Source organism: Ambystoma mexicanum, chromosome 1q, assembly GCF_040938575.1.
Source record: "Ambystoma mexicanum isolate Mex_15411 chromosome 1q, UKY_AmexF1_1, whole genome shotgun sequence".
NCBI lineage: Eukaryota > Metazoa > Chordata > Amphibia > Caudata > Ambystomatidae > Ambystoma > Ambystoma mexicanum.
The window spans coordinates 1,066,229,607-1,066,241,982 of record NC_090922.1 but is presented as its reverse complement, the minus strand read 5'-3'; the positions used below and the strand labels follow the sequence as shown (position 1 = coordinate 1,066,241,982).

At 48.0% G+C, this 12,376-nt stretch overlaps 1 protein-coding gene across 1 annotated transcript in view; it reads right to left on the bottom strand.

The window, feature by feature from the left end:
- Positions 1-370: 370 nt before the first annotated feature.
- Positions 371-12,376, bottom strand: part of LOC138541496 (DBIRD complex subunit ZNF326-like) — a 1,377,506-nt gene continuing 1,365,500 nt past the window's right edge. Inside the window, exon 10 of the mRNA XM_069641765.1 lies at positions 371-3,282. Coding sequence (XP_069497866.1) covers positions 3,133-3,282 — 150 coding nt within the window. The 3' untranslated portion in view covers positions 371-3,132. The remainder of the gene's footprint in view (positions 3,283-12,376) is intronic.

Sequence of the window (12,376 nt, the reverse complement as noted above, 5' to 3'; positions counted from 1 at the left end):
GGTAGTCTTTGTGCAGGAAGTTCAGGACAGTGTCCCACTCGTTCTTGAATTCAGCGTAATCCCCCTTTCTAGTGTATATTGCCCATTCCAGTGAAGTGTAATGTCACATTTTTGCTATCCATTCCTGTTCGCTGGAGATTGTGGTTTGTTTCCACTTTTGCACAATTAGGGAGAGGGCCACCAGCTAGGACCATATGCTTTCCTCTGTGGTTTAGTCAGGAGTGTGTTCAGCTGTAGTGATAAACAGTACCCGCACCTCCCTGGGATCCAGCCCTTTGTGCAAAGTAAATCACTCCTAATTACCTTCCCACACAAATAAGGTTTAAGAAGCACGATGAACTCAGTCTGGAGAAAAGCCAATCACACAGAATATGATGCTTGCATTTATTATCTACAATGACTAATGCAAACTAAGCAGCAATTTATAATAATGTGGAAATAGAGAGTGCAAGCTATATAATGCCAATTATCAATCACAGATGAATATGCAATTATTTGGTCTTACGCTCCTAATGAAATGTAGATGAAGATACGATCTGATCACATCCAGGACCCTCGCCGCTACCGGTGCCCGGCACTCCTCAGCAGAGGAGGGGAGGACTGGCCAAGCCCCCACAGTCCTACACCAGAGCGGGGATGTGATGTTAGGAGCCTCGGCCCTGATAGCGCACAGCTGGTCGTCCAGGCACTGTCCTTGATGCGCACGTCTTTCCAACAGTCCAGGATGAGTCCCCCCTCCCTGGTCCAAGTATAGTTCTCTTATTAGGAGCTGCACGTCAATCATCATGACGTGTCAGCTCTTCGAGAAGCTTCTAGGCTCTTCCCTCCTGGCAGTAAACATGTTTTTTGCTTGGAAAGTTACAAGACTGGAAACAGCCAGTCTTGGCTCCCAGGCTTCGGGCACTGTGTTTTTTTTTGCATTCTTGTCTTATCAGTGCACCTGACTCGCAGAGCGAAGACGGGCAAAACTATGCCTGGCTCCCACGAACTGCATGGAGCCTCTTGCTAAAGCACGATGTTTTATGTCTTCAAAAGAAAGGCCTTTGCAATTAACCCCTTGCAAGCATGCAGGCTCATCCAGTTTGAGAGTCCTGGTTGATGTCAGCATTTTCCTCCACGCTTCGAATAGGCTCTAATACACACAAGATAGCTCAGTGGGTTAGTGCAAATGCAGGTTACTGCAAGCGCCTAGCAGCTTATCACTACATTCCACCCCTTTCGAAGTGAGGCCTGAAAATGCTGACTCAGTTCCATGATCTGGAAGCATGCACAGTGTGCTGTAGGCCAATTAAGCGTTTCTCTAGCGCAGTCATTCTAGTATAAAGGAAAGACATTCTGCGCAAGAGCCCAATGAAGACGATAAGTATGAATATTAGGGAAATCAGCAACCACAGCAATGGGTGCAGTATTATATTAAGCAGCTTAGTGGAGGAAGGAGACCATCCAGTGAAAATATCCCACCAGTGGTGAGTAGTAACGGATTGCAGATGGTCAGCAGTTTTGATTAATTGATTTCTGTCTATTATTAGCTTGTACTCTGCAGAAATAACTGAGGTAGCTAGCGTCTGGAAATCTTTCCAAGCAGTTTGAGCAAATTGTCTAATAGCTTGAAGCCGGGCAGTAATCACTCCATAGGATAGAGTCCAGTTAAGCAAATGCGTGAGCTCAGCATGCAGAGTAGTGTGAGACCACTGGGTTAAAGAATATAGGGTATGAGTAACAATGTGTAGGATAGTCACAACTTGATCTACACAAAATACTTGAGGATTCCCTAATAACCTATAATTGTTAATAAGCAAGGAATGATTAGTAACTACGCAAGCTGTATGCTGATCTATCTGAAAGATGTCAGTCCCATTTATGTGGTATTGCATCCAGGTGCACTCCCCTGCTACGGGATGTATACATGGGTCCGGAGCCCTCCCAGTTAGGAGACACACCCACCCCTGATCCCAGGGCATGCAGGTGTGACTGTGGATGGTGTAGTTTTGGCTGTCTAACCATTCCCCTCGTATTTGCGGAACCCACCAGGAACCATTGATTTTCATAGGCAGTACTATAAAAGGGCACCATATTTCTAGAGCATAAGCGGTCCTACTCACTTGCATTAACGCATGGCAGGTTTTATTCATGCAATCAAAAGCAAGCGGCTTAATCCATATGTCTGCTGGTAACTGTAGCTCTGTGTGCCAGTGGGTTGAAGATAGTCGCCCCCATTCGGAGCGGAAAGCCAACACCTGCTGATTTAGCAAAGTTTGCCATAAAATACATCGTGTGTCTTTAGCAGTTTTGTTGACCTGTCCTATGGCAGAGAAAATGTCTTCATAGCTGAAATTCTGCCACTTCCAATGGTTGCCAATACTTGTAGCAGTGTTGCGCAGGGTGGGACTTATCAATGGGCCCCACTGAGCCAGAAGTTTTATAGCGCCGCTGGCATCAGAACCCATAGTGGCTAACTTGTTGCGCACAGTTTCTATGTCAAAAGCATTTAAAGCCCCCGTTCCCACTCCCGCTGCACCCGCAATCAATGAATCTAAACCCCTATCTACGCGCAATTTGGTGATGGGCCATAGAAATTGACTCCATTTATAGCAGCTTGGTAGTACTAAGGAGACATTGCCCCGTGACAAGTCTATGTCTAAGTGTACCTCTGAAATAATGGAAGCGTGCATCACATGTCTGCAATTTAAATGTTGTCTTACTATTGGGAAATCTAGCAAGTTCACCGACTCCACTTTGTGAGATTTGAAAAACACCATCCTCCAAGTGGGATGCCTACCATGTACAATATTGGTTTTTGATACAAACACCATACTACCATCTGGTATAGGCTGTTTCAACGTACAATTATATGAAGAACATGTGGCTAAGTTATAGTCCAGAAAATCTTGGCGAGTACACTCGTTGCAGTTCTTGGGACAAAAGAAACATGAAACATCAAACAAATTATTTGATCCATTCACTGAAACTTTTGGACCTAAAATCTCGTAGGCGCCAGTCATATGAGTTAGTGATAAAAGGTGTCCAACAATGTGCCAATCTAGAACTCTTGCAGTTCCATGTGGATACTCATTTGTAACGCTTTTCTCACAGGTTACGGTGCGGTTGTAGTTATCACGCAGGACTGGAGCATCAGGTGTAGTGCATGCGATTCTCAGAGTCCATGTAGTGTCTTGCAATAACCCACTCTTTACAGAGAAAGCGTTGGTTTGGCAGACCAGGAGCACCCACAGCAAGGCAAGTCCCATCCCCTTCATACTGCTCTACGTTCGTGGTGTGAGCCTAGTAGCGGGAATATAAACAGGCACATCAGAATTATGCAAAAGTACAACATAAGTACTTCCAACACCTTGACTTAACACTTCCCCAGCCTCAGGCTTTTTGTTAGGATGGTGCACCCACACCTTTTTTCCTGTGCTACCGAAGCCTCCTTCCCCCCTCAATGTAGTGTCTGGAGATTGCTTGCTTTCTACTACTAGGGGGACAACTGCTTGTTCACAAATCAATTGTGCAATTCGGTCATATTTGGTTAATGGTACTGCAGATGCACCAGCGTTATGTAAAAGTACCGAAACAGTCCCTCTATAATCAGGATCAATCACACCTCCTAATATGTCAATGCCTTGTTTTGCCAGGCTGGATCGTGCAGCAATGCGTCCATAAGTGCCAGCCGGCAATTTGATGCCAATACCCAGCAAGATGGATTTGGTTTGCCCCGCCGGTATAACATCATCTTCACAGGTAGATAGATCAAGTCCAATGCTGCCTGCAGTGGCTTGCACAGGCAGCTTAGCTTCTTTGTCGGTTTTCCACACAACAAGAGTCTTTGTAGATTCCACTTTCTCACTTGTCAGTCTCACAAAGGGTGTTTGGCGATTTCCCAGTGGACGATTATTCAGTTCAAACAGTGCATGTGCCAGATGTTTGGACCACCCCTTGAGAGTGTGAGTCTTAGTCAGCTTCTTTATTTGTTGCTTGAGCAGCGCATTGCTACGTTCCACCAAAGCAGAGGATTCTGGGTATCGGCTGATGTGCAGTGTCCACTTTATGCCTTGCTCTAGTGCCCAGTCTTGCACATTGTGTCCAGCAAAATGGCTGCCTTGGTCTGATTGGATTTCATCCGGGATGCCATAGTGTCTGATGAGGTATTCCATGCCTTGCAAGGTAGCCCGTTGATCTGCATGGGCAGCTGGATAAGCTAATAACAGTCCAGAATATGTGTCTACCATGGTCAACACATAATGCTTTCCATTCTCGGGCGGTAAAGGGCCAATGTAGTCAACTTGCCATACGCTAGCAGCTCTTTCACCTCTTCTCAAAGGGCCTTGAGGCTTCCTCTCCAGAGGGTAGTGCTTCACTTCACTGCACACGGAACATTGGGAGGCAGCTTGTCTGGCTTGATCCATGGTAATGGGCAATTGTCTCTTTTTTGCCCATTGGTAAGTTCCTGTTTGCCCTAGATGCCCTGAGGTTTGGTGTGCCCAATCCGCCATCCCTTACAGCACCTCAGCTTCTTGCGGTGTTGTCACTGGGCGAATCTTTGCCATTTGGTCCACTTCATTGTTGAACAGGGCAGCCAGTGAGGTGTCAGGGGGCATGTGTGCATCGACATGCCCAATGCAGATTTTGCACCTCTCACCTTTGCACCACATCTCTTCCCAGATGTCTGGCCCTCCCCAGATCGGCGTGTTCTTGATCTGCCAACCATCTCTTCTCCATGCCGGTGCCCAATGTGTCAGGCCTTGATATGTGGCCCAACTGTCTGTGTATATGTATGCAGTTTCTGTTTCCTTCACTTGTTCAATCACGGAGGCCACTGCTTGCAGTTCAGCATACTGACTTGATCCTCCCACACCTTCTCTCATTAGCAGTGTTTCTCGATGGGGCTGGAATGCGACAGCTTGCCAGTGTCTTTGCCCTTTATCATACTTTGCCGTGCCGTCCGTGAACCATGCAGACTTTTGTTCTTCTTCTGTCAATGTATCATAGGCGGGTGCGACTTTGAAGGGAGATTCTGGCAACGCCACAGGGGTGTTTGGTTCAGGCATCGCTTCCAGATCTACCGCCTCCAGCATTTGTTCTTGCAGTCTGGAAACCCCTGTGCGGCCAGCTTTCGCACGTTGCTGTAAATACCATTTCCATTTGACATGAGTGGCGTCTTGTGCTCTGCCACTTTTCCCATTTGCAGCAGTGTCACGCACCCAGCCCATGATTGGAATTTCTGTGCAAATTGTCACTGGTTGCTCGCCTGTGATTCTTTCAGTTTCAACTAGAGCCCAGTACACTGCAGCAACTTGTTTCTCAAACGGAGTGTATCTTGTCATAGGATCTGTGAGTTTCCTTGACCAGAACCCCTGTGGCACTCTTTTATGTCCTTGCTTTTGCCACAAGCTCCACACAGCCACGTCATTGTAGACAAGAATTTCCAATTCAAAAGGATCAGTTTTTGTCAGGGGCCCCAGCGTGATGTAATTTTGCAATGCATCTTTAGCCTGTTGGAAGGAAGTCTGTTGCTCTAGGCCCCATGTAAAGTCATGTTTCTTTCTGGTGATTTTGTAAATGGGTTTCAGTATCAGGCTTAAATGAGGTATGTGATTTCTCCAAAACCCCATTAACCCAATGAATCTTTGTGCCTCTTTTTTATCTGCTGGTGGAGCCATCTGCTGAACCATATCAATTACCGGGTCGGGAATTTTCTTAACTGACCCAGACCAGATTGCACCTAGAAATTTCAGCTCTTGAGCAGGCCCCTGTACCTTTTTGGGATTTATGGCCCACCCCCGATTTTGCATGTGTGTGATCAACTTTTCAGCAGCGTTTTCTACATGTTCTTTCTCAACACTAGTCAGCATGATGTCATCAATGTAATGAGCAATAAATACATTATCCAATTGCACCATCTTTAAGTCTCTGGCAATCAATCCATGACACAGAGTGGGACTATGCACATACCCCTGGGGCAATTTAGTAAAGGTAAATTGTCTGTCTCCCCAAGTGATAGCAAATTGGTCTTGTGATTCAGTGTCAATATCAATGGAGAAAAATGCATTGGCCAGGTCAAGGACCACATGCCATTCACCCACTTCTCTCGTAAGGTTTTCAATCAGGGTGATGATGTCTGGCACCGCCGCGGCTAAGGGCGGCACCTTTTTGTTCAAAATGCGGTAATCAATTGTCAGACGCCATGCCCCATCCGGGCGGCGGACAGGCCAGATCGGCGAGTTGAATGGACTGACTGCCGGCCTCATTATGCCAGCTTTCACCAATGACTCAATAGTTTCACCAATCTCTTTATGTCCTCCTGGCAACCGGTACTGTTTCACACACACTGGGTCAGCAGGAGGAGGTAAATGCAAGGGGGACCATTTGGCATGCCCAACCACAACAGGGTTAACAACTCTCACATGGATTTTTCGATTGCCAAAAACAAATTCGCCTAAATCTGTAGTCACACTTTTGCCCAACAACACATCCATGCCAAGGATGTACTCTGGTATATCTGCAATCAAAACATTTGCTGTGAAAGGCAATCCCTCGCCAATTGACATTTTTACATTAAAGGCTTTTGCAACAGTTTCTGCTCCCCCATAACCATTGACCAAAACTCTGGGACCAGACAATTTACTGGGATTGCCATTCAGAATGGTTACCTCAGCTCCTGTGTCTAATAGAGCCAAAACATGTTTTACTTTCTCATCCAAGTACAAGGTAAGTGGCACAAAAGGGCGTCTGTCTCTGGGACTAGTTCTCTTTATTAACCGTACCTCAAAGACAGAGCCAGCCCTTCAATCAAAAATGGGGTCTGGGACCTCCCACTTGTTCTTTGCCAAATCAGGGTAACCTTTTGCTAGCACTTTGGGCTTTAACACCTCCTCTTCAGAGGGGGCAGAGGGCTTAGTTTTTTCCCGTCCCTGTCTTTTTATTTTCTTCCATTTCTCAAGCAGCTCAGATGTGGGTTTACCATCTATCTCTTCCCTTGGAATTCCTGCTTTTAGCAGGTCCACCCACATTTGTTTGCGTGTGATCTCAACAGTATCAGCTTTCTCTTTAGACTTTACATTTTTACCACGCTTTTTTTCTGAATCATTGTTTGCAGCCACTAAACGCGCTGCTTTGCGTACATCCAGCCCTTCTAGTTGCCCTAACAGAAGTGCCACTTCACCAATGGCTTTGCCCTGCGCTGGACCCAGCAATGAAAGCAATGCACCCTTCATGTGACTCGATGCATTTCTTAACAAACGTGCGCGCATGCCAGCTGTAAACAACTCCATGTCAGGCCCTGCAAAATTTGCACTGTACAGTGCACACTGCAATCCCATCTCTCTAAGCTGGTTTGTTGCTTCAGTTAGTGACTGCCAACAGCCCCAACTCTCTTCCATATCCATTGGACTCCCATACAGATTCATTAGGGCAGTCTGAAGCCAATTAAACAAGGAATGAGAACCTTGCTGTCCGAGCGCACCGCGCACTATCTGTCCCAACATCACATTAGTAGTGAGTGAACCCATCTTTAACAGTTCCTCTGGGGTTAAGAAGATACTATCGGCACCCGTGTCCCAGATGCGAAGGAACCAAGTCAAAAGTGCTTCACCTAGCTTCTGTCTAAATAACTTAGCAATCTCTAAAAGCTCTGTCTGTGTATAATCACGGACAATCCTTGTATTTTGAATATTTGCACCGCCAGCTTGGCCTTTTGATTTGTTAGTGATTAACGGCCGTGCTGGATAAACACATTTCTTTGGAGCACATTCCAGCTCCTCTTCATCAGACCAATTTAATTCAGCAAGTCTAATTTCAACAGACTCATTCCAGTCATGTGCTTGCTCAGTTTCACTATCACTGACTTCACCCGACCATAAATTTGGGTCCCAGTTATCTTTCCTAATTAGCGCGCGAATCCTTATCTTTGACGGATTGCCCCGCCGCTGTCTGCGCTTGTGCGTGGCTACACGCACAGCTAAAGAGGCACACCTGTCCTCCATCTGATCAGCCCGTTTAACGGACGATTCAAGGGTCTCTCTCATAATAATTTGTTGCTCTTGGAGCAGGGATATCTCGTCTGTTAATTTACTAATTTTAGCATCTTTAAGCAATTCATTCTCATGCACCTTTCTGAGCGCCTGCAGGAATAACCAGCCTATGTTTCCTGCTGCCTTTAGCTCCTTTCTGCATTTCTCAAGCGGTAAACTCTCCAAGCACTTACTAATTACCGCCGGGGAAACATCATTTTCAAGCATGTCCCATGCCCTCGGTGCCGAGTACCGATGCAAAATATCTGCCACACCCGACCAAGCATTTGATGCCGGCCATCCTGGAATGTGACAGAGTGCACTATCTTCCCCATTGCATTCATCTTTTGCATGTTTTTTCCAGAAGGGCATCGTGCTCGTAAACCCTGCTCACAGCGCCAAATGTAGTGATAAACAGTACCCGCACCTCCCTGGGATCCAGCCCTTTGTGCAAAGTAAATCACTCCTAATTACCTTCCCACACAAATAAGGTTTAAGAAGCACGATGAACTCAGTCTGGAAAAAAGCCAATCACACAGAATATGATGCTTGCATTTATTATCTACAATGACTAATGCAAACTAAGCAGCAATTTATAATAATGTGGAAATAGAGAGTGCAAGCTATATAATGCCAATTATCAATCACAGATGAATATGCAATTATTTGGTCTTACGCTCCTAATGAAATGTAGATGAAGATACGATCTGATCACATCCAGGACTCTCGCCGCTACCGGTGCCCGGCACTCCTCAGCAGAGGAGGGGAGGACTGGCCAAGCCCCCACAGTCCTACACCAGAGCGGGGATGTGATGTTAGGAGCCTCGGCCCTGATAGCGCACAGCTGGTCGTCCAGGCACTGTCCTTGATGCGCACGTCTTTCCAACAGTCCAGGATGAGTCCCCCCTCCCTGGTCCAAGTATAGTTCTCTTATTAGGAGCTGCACGTCAATCATCATGACGTGTCAGCTCTTCGAGAAGTTTCTAGGCTCTTCCCTCCTGGCAGTAAACATGTTTTTTGCTTGGAAAGTTACAAGACTGGAAACAGCCAGTCTTGGCTCCCAGGCTTCGGGCACTGTGTTTTTTTTTGCATTCTTGTCTTATCAGTGCACCTGACTCGCAGAGCGAAGACGGGCAAAACTATGCCTGGCTCCCACGAACTGCATGGAGCCTCTTGCTAAAGCACGATGTTTTATGTCTTCAAAAGAAAGGCCTTTGCAATTAACCCCTTGCAAGCATGCAGGCTCATCCAGTTTGAGAGTCCTGGTTGATGTCAGCATTTTCCTCCACGCTTCGAATAGGCTCTAATACACACAAGATAGCTCAGTGGGTTAGTGCAAATGCAGGTTACTGCAAGCGCCTAGCAGCTTATCACTACATCAGCACGTCACTCGGGCTCAGCATAGCTTCTCCATGTTCTCTCCATATTTAGGGACCAAAGATGGCTTTCATTTCTTTGTTGACCACTTCCCAGAACAGTTTAAGGATGGGGCAAGACCACCAGACATGGAGCCACGTGCCTACTTCTTTGCAGCCACGCCAACACATCTGTGATACTGAGGGGTATATTTTATGTAGCTTCTTCGGTATTAGGTGCCACTGCACCAGTATCCTGGTCTACATTTCACTGATCTGCATCCCTCATCAATTTGGGGATTCGCTGCCACACTTCCCACCACTGTTCTTCAGAGATCGGGAGGGGCAGCGTGTCTGCCCATTGTTTCATATAGGGCCACTGGACCTGTGCCTCTGGCAATGTGAATAATTTGTACATTTTACTAATCATTTGTCTATCACCAAAATGTGTTAGCAAGTACCTTTCTAGCGGAGTGAATTCTCTGGTAGTGGATTGTTTCATATTTCGAGAAGAGAGCCAGTGCTGCAGTTGAGCATAGCAGTCCCTATTCTCCCGCAAACACATGGTTTGTTTGTAGAGCTGGAATGACTTAACCTCCTGTCCCTCCATCATGTCCCTTGCGCGAATGCTGCCTGCTTTTTCCCACCTGGCATATGCTCCTTTCTCTAGCCCTGGGGTAAACTGTGTTTTGCGGAATAGGAGAGTGAACGGAGATGGGTAGGACATGATCTTTGCTTTTGTAACCATCGCATCCTATGTATCCCCACCAGGGCTGTAATTCGGCTTCTGTACATGTTGGGGGGGCCTGTCCACTCTTGGGCACCACAGGACCTCGTCTAGGGGCCTTTCCCCCCACTGCCCTATCCATCCTTTGCCAGATGCTGTCGGGATTCCCATTGAACCAGTTTCGGATGACCCCCAATTGAGCTGCTCGTTGGTAGTCCATTTGAAAGTTCGGAACTCCCATTTCCCATGCCCCCGTGGGAGTGACCATGACCCTCAAGGCCACCCGCTGTCTTTTGTCTTGCCAGATGTAGTTGCGTACTAGTTTATTCAGGGTTTTGAAGATATTTTTTGGGGGACCGCGAGGGGGGAGAGCATGAAAGTAATATAGCGCTCTATGGAAAATTAATCATTTTAATGACATGCGGGAGATACATGATATGTTAAGGAGCCTCCTCTCTCCCAGCCAGGTCTTGATAGTTTGCTTGGTACATATCCTCTAGGGTACTGGTTATTGTCACCCCCAGGTATCGAAGGGATCCCTCTGCTCGTGCAAATTGCCCTGTATCTGATGTTTCTGATGGCGTGCCTTCTTGTAGCACCATTAGTTCAGATTGGTTGTTGGTCTTCAGGTCTACCACTCTGCCAAATTCCCCTAGGAGTGCTGTTAACCTCCGGAGGGAAGTGTCCATGTCTGTTAGAACGACCAGGAGGTGGCGGCAAAGGCCATTGCCTTATGTTCTTCCCACCGAACGTAATCCCTTTTATTCCCTCTCCTGTCTAATTCTAGCTAGGAAGGGTTTGAGAACGTTTGCGTACAGGAATGGTGACATGGGCAGCCCTGCTTAGTACCCCTAAGATTCTTGAATTTCTTCCTGGGGTGCCCCCGGGCTCCCACCGCTCCTGAGCCTCTAAGTACGCTCTTGCCCCCCTGGAGATTCCTTCTTGGTTAATCTTGCATGGCAGGGCTAGTTTTCATAAGGATGGGCGGTGCAGTGAAGCAGCGCTCTCCTGCAGTCAAATCCTGGGGGTTGGGAGCATGCGCCGCCCACCCCTCCCCCCGGGTTCCTTCCCTGCCCATTAGCGAGGAGGTGCTGCAGTAGGCTTAGTGCCGTCACCCTTCTATTACTGCAGGTTGCCTCTGATGTTGATGAATGGTATGGGCTTGGCCCTTTGCCTGGGTCCGGGTATGCTGCGGGTCTCCTGCCGTAGGGGGTCCCCTTCCAAGTGTAGGTTATGGTGCGCTGGGGCAGATGCTTTCATAAACCTCCATGTCCGTTGTTTGGGAGGGGAGCGTCTTACGTGTGCCTGCTTCATGGCTGCCAACTCCCTTAATTATGCCTGCTTAACCTCTGCCAGCTGGGGCGCATCACAGCTCTTGGGGGCCCTGCGCCGCGTGGCTTGTGGAGGCCCTGTGCCGCGTGGAGCCGGGCTTGCTGTATGGGGAAGAGGCAGGCACAGGATTTCAGGGGAATACTAACCGCTCCCTCGCATTTGTAGCTGGGTGTCCGTGCTGCGCCGGCTCTGCTGGATTTCCGCACTGCGGTGCTTGCGCCATTGCGTCCTGGCGGGCGTGCTGGTCCGGTGGCTTTGTCTCCCCCAGGTCGGCCGCTGGGGATCCGCGGTGGTCCGCTCACACTCCCAGTATCGCCTATGTTGCTGTGACTGAATGGGCACCCTGCGTCTTCTGCACCACCCACGTGGGTTCTCTCTGATCTCCTCCAGCTCGACTGCCAGTCCCCACACAGGCATCACTGCTGGCGGCCTCAGGTCCGCTCACTCTGCCCCCAAACGCTCCAGTTGGAGTTTTCTTGGGGACCACTCGGTTCGCGGGTCGTCCCTTTGCTTTTGCTACCCTGGGGTCTTGTTTTTAATGCTGCTTATTGCTCCTTTTTCGGGTGGCCAGGGAGGAGCGCGCTCCTCATGGTGGAGTGGTCACGGGGGCCATCTTGGAATCTTCTTATGAAGCTTTTTGAAGCCTTTGTCTGCCCTTTCTTGAGTAATCTTTCTTCTTCCTCACTTCTCAATCAGTTTGTCATCCAGGACATGGCACAGAGGGGGTGCTGGTCTCCAACATTGACGATGTGGCTTGGTTGCACAACTTGGGCAGCGTCGGTGCTTATTACTTGACTTATCTGCCGCCTTTGATACTATTGACCATGGTCATCTGGGCCAGCCTTTCTGGTGCTGTTCTTTCCTGGTTTTCTTTGTTTCTCTCTTACAGAACGGTCGATTTCCATCCCCTCTTTTCACTCTGTGCCGTCTGCCTTGAGATGTGGAGTCCCTCA